This window comes from Physcomitrium patens, chromosome 5 (assembly GCF_059467195.1).
Source record: "Physcomitrium patens ecotype Gransden chromosome 5, ASM5946719v1, whole genome shotgun sequence".
NCBI lineage: Eukaryota > Viridiplantae > Streptophyta > Bryopsida > Funariales > Funariaceae > Physcomitrium > Physcomitrium patens.
This window is the reverse complement of record NC_143414.1, coordinates 18,553,783-18,562,121: the sequence shown is the minus strand read 5'-3', so window position 1 is coordinate 18,562,121 and position 8,339 is coordinate 18,553,783. Positions and strand designations below refer to the sequence as shown.

The 8,339-nt window shown below is 37.3% G+C and overlaps 1 protein-coding gene across 2 annotated transcripts; it reads left to right on the top strand.

The window, feature by feature from the left end:
- Positions 1-2,811: 2,811 nt before the first annotated feature.
- On the top strand, positions 2,812-7,341 carry LOC112282336 (dihydrolipoyllysine-residue succinyltransferase component of 2-oxoglutarate dehydrogenase complex 2, mitochondrial). Of its 2 annotated transcripts, none has more exons than XM_024519797.3 (13): positions 2,812-3,164; positions 3,321-3,390; positions 3,612-3,636; positions 4,035-4,087; positions 4,312-4,386; positions 4,579-4,634; positions 4,813-4,857; positions 5,065-5,358; positions 5,527-5,621; positions 5,829-5,919; positions 6,176-6,286; positions 6,387-6,581; positions 6,810-7,341. In XM_024519797.3, the coding sequence occupies exons 1-13, from the start codon at positions 3,087-3,089 to the stop codon at positions 6,999-7,001; spliced, it is 1,380 nt and encodes a 459-aa protein (XP_024375565.1). In that variant the 5' UTR covers positions 2,812-3,086; the 3' UTR covers positions 7,002-7,341. The 2 variants fall into 2 exon arrangements, with proteins under 2 accessions (XP_024375565.1, XP_024375564.1); XM_024519796.3 differs by having other exon boundaries at positions 4,020-4,087.
- The last annotated feature ends 998 nt before the right edge of the window (positions 7,342-8,339 follow it).

Sequence of the window (8,339 nt, the reverse complement as noted above, 5' to 3'; positions counted from 1 at the left end):
TCAATTCTACGACTATCAATTTAAGAATACTTCCATATTCTTATCCGTTCATCTCCCACTTACTCTCTTTGTGGTTTATATATATATTCAATTACTGATCTCAAGCTTACCTATTATATTCAGTTTCTCAATTCATCACACAGAATTCAATATCTTAGCTTACAACTCTCATAGGCTGGCACTCAAGACTAACTTCTCAGTATTTAGGAACTATCCATTACTCATCAACAACAAAGAAATAGAAAAGAGGTAGCACCAAGCTTGTCGCGGCTTATGACTCTCATAGTCTAGCCCTCATCTTCCATTTCTCAATCTCTTTATCCTACCAAAAGATGGACCGTCGGCTAGCACATTCCAAAGATTATGACCCTTTGAATTCTTAACCATTTATTCTACTAACAACCTACTGTTACCAACTAAACTATCTTACCATCAGTCTAATTCTCAAGGTTATCAATAACCAACCAGTAACTTACCACAAAGTCTATTTGCCTATTCTACAAACTATAACAATTGACTTTGAATTAGACAATGGCTATCGACATGCTACCAAAGAATAATCTAACACTGGCTTTAATTCAAATAAAATGGAACTAGACTATTTCAAAAATCTAAGACTCTTCTAATATATAAAAATATAAATTCCATCACAACATAGGATATAATAAATTACATAAAAAAAATAGAATTGAATTGAACATGAAGATGCAAAACCAAACTTTATTAAGAGAAAGGGTTCAAAGCCATATTTGATTAAATGACCAAATTGCCTTAGCCAGTCTTATTTATACTTTGTCCAACCATCCTAGAATTTTCTAAAATGTTCTTAAGAATTGAGATATATGGTGGATCTTACCTAAATAATTACCTTAAAGTTTTTTAGAATGTTCCATGGTAGATCCTACATAGCCCACAAATCTAGCTCCAATTCTAGAAAATTCTATAAACTTCTCAAACATAGCTCCAACTATCTATACCTCGTTACAATCACAACCTTTAAGACAACTTAATAGAAATTGTCTTTAAGTTGTCTTAAAGACAATATATATATATATTGTCTTAATTTCCTTTATATATATATAATAAATTTTTATGATTCTTGCATTTGAAATAAAAGTACAAATATTTAGTTTATCTTTTGAGTGGCAAGCCATTTGAAATTGTACAAAGGTTGTAAAAAGTAAGACATAGATTCTATACAAATATTGAAATATTTTTTTAAATTTCTATATTTTTTAGAATTGAAAATTGATATAAAGAAGAAATATTAATTTTTATTGCCAAAAAAAATCTTTTAGCCATGAAAAATTTATTATTGCAATAATTTTAATAATTTTGGTTAATAGATAGGATTTTTATTTCTTTTTCTTTATATTGTAACTAAGCTTCTTTAGAAAATAGATGTATCAATTTTTATAAAAACACAACATATATATTATAAAATTTATCATGTAAAAATAATTATAATTTTTTCATAATATCAATTTTTATACAAAATATTCAAAAATAATGTTTATTAGATAAATCAAAATTATTAATTCAAAAAAATTCAAATTAGAATTAAAATACATAAATTATCTTATAATATGATATAATATTGACATAATTTATGAATTGGATATATTATTTAAGTAATTAATTAATACATAGTATATAAAAATTATATATATATAAATTATTCATATATATATTTTAAAATTTTGCTAAGTCTTACGTGTATTTTGTATTTCTATGTTATTAAATACATAAAATAAGAAATAATCAAAATATGATTGATTTTATGTCATTAATGATTAATAAATCATATATATATATATACGCCCATTAAGTCAAAAAAATTAATTATTGGTGTATTAAGTTTTGATACTTCTAGTACTATTTATAATTTTTGGATTTTTCTAAATAATACTAATTTTAACACACACACACACACACACTCACACATACACACGCATATATATATATATATATATATATATCCACGAAGTTTTTTTGTTTAATGGTAGAAATTTAGATATTCACTTAAATAAAATGTAATGTAAATATATAAACAATTAATCTTTTAAATCTGAAAAGAAATTTGATTTTTAAGTTAAATAATGTTATTGCTGTTAAAGTGTACCTTTTTTTAAAATAAATGATATATGTATATATATATATATACACACACATATGAAAATCGAATATTACATTGACCCAGAACGAAGCACATGAAATTCATGTTCTTGTTAATTTTATCAACCTACAAAAAGTTCAAAATACATATTGTAATAGATTGAATAAAAAGACCTTAATAACTTTCCTTTTTTATATTTCCTATATATAAAATAAAATTAAAAATAAAAATCATTGTAAACTTTCTTTTTGATAAATTCAGAATGATAAAAATCTGAACATGACACAAACTTCCAGAACCAAAGGAAAGAAGTTCACCACTCCGCACTAGCACACTAAACACCAAACTCTATTTCCCCCACACAACCGAAAAAGTGCGGGAAAAAGTGAACCCGACATTCAGAAAAAGTGAAAGTCTTACGAAGTTTATCCAAAACGACGCCGGGGGGGGGGGGATAAACCCGACACAGAACAAGTGAAAGTCGGACGCAGCCCTAAACCCGGGCGGGAGGGTGGGCCGCGAGGGGTCGGGGTGGTGGAGCCTGGCTCCGAGGCGTCGCGAAAGGAAGCAGGGGGAGCAGTGGCAGATGCGCCACCGTTGCAGGCCACGCCACGCGAGTTCAGGCAAGGCGGGTGGGGTGGCGGAGGAGGAATCGACTGGGGCATTCTTTTTCCCTTCTTCGGGGTGAAGGGAGGGAGGAAGGGAGACCTGGTTGTGTGTGTGTTTGTGCGCGTTGTGGTGCCAACTAGGGTGCGGCGGGAGCAGCTGGGACTCCGGGTCTTACTACCTGTGTACCAGCTTTTCATTCACACACTGCCGTCTCTCTCGTGTGTCACGCTTGCGCTGGACACTCCCACCTGGATCTCTCTCAACACACCACCCCCCCCTACTCTTCCTCCTCTCTCTCTTTCCCTCAGATCACCGATCTCGCTACTCCTCTGGACTGTTGCTGTTTAGTCTAGCTTAGTCGATGGCGATGGAGCGTGCTCTGATGCGCTTGGTGCGCGCCCAGGCGTTGCGTGCCTCCTCGTCCATTGGGGTTCTTCAGGTTAGGTTTGACGGCGATTTGGGTTGTCCAAGAGGGTTGGAAGCATTTTTTTTTTTTCTTTTCAATTTTAAAGTTGCGGTTTTGCTTTCAATTTCTAGACGGGTGTTTGTGGGTCTTGAATTGGGTTTTTGAGCTGGTGTTTATTTGGGTGGACAGCGGGGACCGGTTGGAAGTGCATCGCCTTTGCAACAGGTGCGGGAGTACGTGGTGTCGTCGTCTCCTTCAGGTGCTCTTGGTCGGGAGTTTAGTGCTGAGGTTTGAGGGTTTGGGACGGGGTGTATGGTAGGGTATGATTTGCCTGGCTTGTTTGGTGATCGTAGAATGGGGATCTAGCTGCTGTAGTCTAGTATGTTGGAGTTTGGTTCATGTTTATTGTGTCCAATCACCAGGATTGCTGTATTGTCACCTTTTACTTATATTCTGTAAATTGGTGTCTGTCTGCAACAGATGGTGTCTCTCGTACGGATTTGAGGTATAAAGAACACAAAAACTGTTTTTATACTTTTGAGAGCATCTGAAAGTGATCTAGATTAGTGGCTTCATCAATTTTTTGGTGGAAGTCAGTTTAGGGTTCTCGGTAGCGATGGAGTTTGGCTTGTAGATACACTTGGGGTGCATGGTAATGTGTATTAGTGATTAGTTTTGGGGGAGCGCCTCGCTTGCCAACAATTTCGAGACTTAGAATCCAGTGCACATTGTCTACATTTTACATATCATTGTTTGCTTCCCCCTATTTAAGAGTTGTGGAGTGATATGTTCAATTCTTTGGAAATAATTTAGAGTTTTTCCTGTATTGGGCAAGGAGAGTATGGTTGGCTTGGTATGACATTTGGCTTTATTTGTGATTTATTTTAGTGAGTCGTTCATCAGTGTAAGGCAACCCGTTTGGCAACAATGGATAAGACGTTACGCAGCAGGGTCAGGTATTCCTTTCAGTCCTGTTTGAATGCTACTGGAAGCTTTACATTCGTAGAGACCTCTCGGCATAATTTTATTGTGTTCTTTGGTACAGTTAAGTAAGACACTGAATCATCGCAGTGGCGTTGCGATGCCCGCATGCTTTGATCGATCCTGAAGAGTAAACTACTGTGATCTGTGGAGGGATGCTCACACGAAGGTTTATTTGTGTCTTTGTCAATAACTGCAGGAGAACCCGGAGTAGTTGTAGTCCCATTCATGGGGGAATCTATCGAAGATGGCTCTCTTGCAGCAATTTTGAAGCGTAATTGATCACTCAATGCCCGACACTCTTAATTTCTTCTTTAAATTTGTAACATTTCAATGCTTTACTTCGTTCTCTTCAGTTGATTCCCTCCGACCCAGCATTTTTATTTATTTTTTATTTTTTTCCCTCTTAATCTGCGAGGGAAAATTGAAAAGTGATTCGAAATACAACTGGGTTTTGGGGCTACAGAACCTGGCGATGCCGTTGCTGTGGATGAGATCATTGCCCAGATTGAAACTGACAAGGTTATATAACCTTTCTACTCTTTTCCTGGGAAGACTTTTTTGGTGTCACAAGCTGAGTTTGATTAGCAGCTCTTTGAACTGAGTACTGGCTGATTAACGGGACCCTCGATCCCACCTGTAGCTAACCTCTATCTCATCAATTGAAAACTAATCTACTGCTTGATGTTGTAATTTTTAGGTTACGATTGATGTGCGTAGTGACGTCGCTGGAAAGATTGAAGAGGTACTGTGTCTCGTCTCCGCATTCACAAAATTAAGGATTACTTGACAGAAAAGTCAAAACGATGAATTATTTGTAAGATACGAGTGGTTTGATTGCAATGTCGATGACGGCTGCCTAGTCAAGTTTTGAAGTATTTCTGGAAATCTTTAAAGTTGGAACTTTGTATTCACCACGTCTGTCAATTCAATCTCGTAATGATAAATGCAGATTCTATGCAAAGAGGGAGATACAGTGAAAGCCGGAACGCAACTCGCACGAGTAGCCGTTGGAGAGGCTGGAGCTACGTCGGATGCTCCCAAGAAAGAAGCCGCTCCTGCCCCCCCTGTGAAAGAAGAAGAAAAATCTGCTCCTCCACTTCCTCCAAAAACTGCGACCGCTTCAAGCGCTTCACCCAACAAGGACGCTCCATCTCCACCCAAACAGTCTTCCCCGGAGCCAGCCCAACCTAAATCTATCAGTGGAACGGAAGTACACATGCCAACAAAAGGAGGAGAGCGACGGGTAAGTCCTTGTGACATCATAACACATGCAACCGTTTGGATGTATGCATGTCGAGGTTATCTTTTTATGGTGGTCTAAACCTGCGCTGCCTGTTGGGAGTGTATTTACAGTTTATTGTGGCTTAGAACTTGGATGTTAGGGTAATCAACGTCTCTTTTTCGTTTTCAGGTACCAATGACCCGACTACGAAAGAGAGTGGCCACACGGTTGAAAGATTCTCAGAACACTTTTGCATTGTTGACCACCTTCAACGAGATTGACATGTAAGATTGAGTGTCTAACCCGAATTTGCGAGATGTGTACCCTTACAGTGTCTAATTATATTAAAACTATGATGATTTTATGTCGGTGTTAGGTAGCTTTATGTTGTATATGGTATTCATTCAGTGAGCTATTGAGTTGGAAGAATAGTCTACAAGTAAACTGAACTTGGACTAGACTATCATGTTATCTTATTTTATTGCATGCAGGTCTAATCTGATGCAGATGCGCACTCAGCATAAGGATTTGTTTCAAGAGAAGCACGGTGTGAAATTGGGATTTATGTCTGGATTTGTTAAGGTACCCGAGTTTTTTCACCTGCTTCAGTTGATGTAGATACGCACTAGGTCATAGTTCCGGTTGTGGCAATATATAAGAGTAATAAACTATTGTTCTTTTACAGTTTCGTCGATCGTAGTATTAAAATGAGCAGTCATCATGAACCTGTTTACAATGTTGCTCGGTTGTTATGGCCCACCATAAACCCTAAGCTCGTCATCACTGCTGGTAATCAATGACTACTACAACTTTGACGATTTTAGTCTTGGATTTACAGGCAGCCGTGAGTGCACTCAAGCAATTTCCTGCTGTCAATGCTGTAATTGATGGAGATGACATCATCTACCGAGATTACGTTGACATCAGCATTGCTGTTGGTACAGCCAAAGTAAGTTCAAACTTGGTTCAAATGTGTGTTTCATTGTCAACACACGTAAATTGATGATCCTAACAAGCTTCTATGTTACTAAGAGTATCTTTTCATGTAGGGACTTGTTGTTCCAGTGATCCGTGGAGCAGATCATTTGAACTTCGCTCAAATTGAGAAGACCATCAATACCCTAGGCAAGAAAGCAAATGATGGGAGCATTTCAATAGATGATATGGCTGGCGGTACTTTCACTATATCCAACGGTGGCGTCTATGGGAGTCTCATCAGCACTCCCATTATTAACCCACCACAGGTAAGTCCAGGCTTTTTACAGCTTGCGAATGTATGATATCTGGGTTATGTACCTATAAGATAAACAACGATCTGAGTTTCTTTTCTGAAGTAAAGGTGCAGGCTTTCAAACAAATTGTTCAGGCAATTCTTGTGTACAATCTTCTGCCAGCGACTTTGGCAACCCTCGTAGTTGGGATTACAGTTTATACATAGTTCATTTATGTCTGTTAATGTTGTATGGATGCAGTCGGCAATTCTGGGAATGCACTCGATCCAAAAGCGCCCTGTGGTAGCAGGAAACGACATTGTTGTCAAGCCCATGATGTATGTGGCCCTCACCTACGACCACCGGCTAATTGATGGAAGAGAAGCTGTTCTGTTCTTACGTGCAGTTAAAGACAACGTCGAAGATCCACGCCGGCTTCTGTTGGACATATAGTTCAACCCCCACGTTATAGCACCTGTTCTGCTTTTATAGAGCGAGTTTTTCTAATGTAGTTGGAAACCTGCTGAAGCTGCCTTGCTAGCTGCATTCGCAAGTATCAAGGGTTGCTGCAAGTGTCCAATTTGCGATGATATGACTCCTTGAATATTGATTCCTTCATCTTTAAAATTTCGAGGATCCAAGACGAAGGATTCTCGAAGTCGGAGACATAGCTAGTAGCGAGCTATGAGCAGGCAAGAGCTTTTTCCTATTTGTACCTTCACATGCAGTAGAAATTGTGAAATAAATGTGTCCTTCGGCTGAGCAGAAGGCCCAAGTGAAACTTTCGAAGTGACATTATTAATTTCAACCGTCAATCGAACCAAAAAAGCTTCCTACATTCCTTTACGAGAAAGTAAATTCTGAGGTTCTACAGTCGGAGCTATTAAGTAAAATCTACCACTAAAAGAATTCCAAAAAAACCGTTCGTCAGTACAACGCTATTGAAAAGCGGCATATATGTTTCCTAATAAAGTATACATACATGTAGAGGACAAGCATATTTCGTGTGGCTTCGTTGAACTATAGTTCGTTAAACAAATCTCGATGTAGAGGACAAGCTTGTTTTTTCACAGGAGTTATATTTCATTAAAACGAGGCTTCACAATTATGTGAGCATATTTTTAATCTCCATTTAACGTCAGGAAGAAATCCGAAAATGAAGACTGAATATGGAGTTTCCATAAATAATTCAGTCTGAATTAGAGAACCTAAGTATCTAAAATATATCACTTACCATAAATAGAGGTGCAAAATGATAAAATACTCAGTCTTCTGTACTTTTGTCATTCACACACCTATTTCGTCATTTTCCTCAAGTATTTGAGGCAATCAATGACGTGAGTATATGCTAACCACTACTATCCACAATCACAAAAACCAAAGAAAGCAAACATATGAGTAGTTTAAACACAAAGATTATTTCACATTCTCAAATACTCTTGAGGTGACAACTAAAAAATTAGACCTAAGACGGATTCTTTATCAGGCATGCTTGATACGCAAACATGACCAGCGATATTATAAACAGCTGAAACCAAAACACGCAGACACGGCCATTTACAGCATATTTCCAAAATATGTGAAAAATTTAGTGACTTGGAGTAGTATCCCAACATCTATAATCGATAAATAAATTATAAATAATCAATACAAAATGAAGAAACTAGTGGCAAGAAGCATTTTACAGAACGTTTATAAAAGATATGTGGTCATTAAATAGCCCTTGAATTTCTTCAAATTAACACAAATATAATGCTCGATGCATCAGATTCTTCAAAGTGGCTAACAAAC

Coding starts and splice junctions, on each gene's coding strand:
- LOC112282336 (XM_024519796.3), top strand. CDS start 3,087: ATGGCGATGGAGCGTGCTCTGATGCGCTTGGTGCGCGCCCAGGCGTTG. Junction 4,858..5,064: donor TCGCTGGAAAGATTGAAGAG/GTACTGTGTCTC, acceptor TGATAAATGCAG/ATTCTATGCAAAGAGGGAGA. Junction 5,622..5,828: donor ACCTTCAACGAGATTGACAT/GTAAGATTGAGT, acceptor TATTGCATGCAG/GTCTAATCTGATGCAGATGC.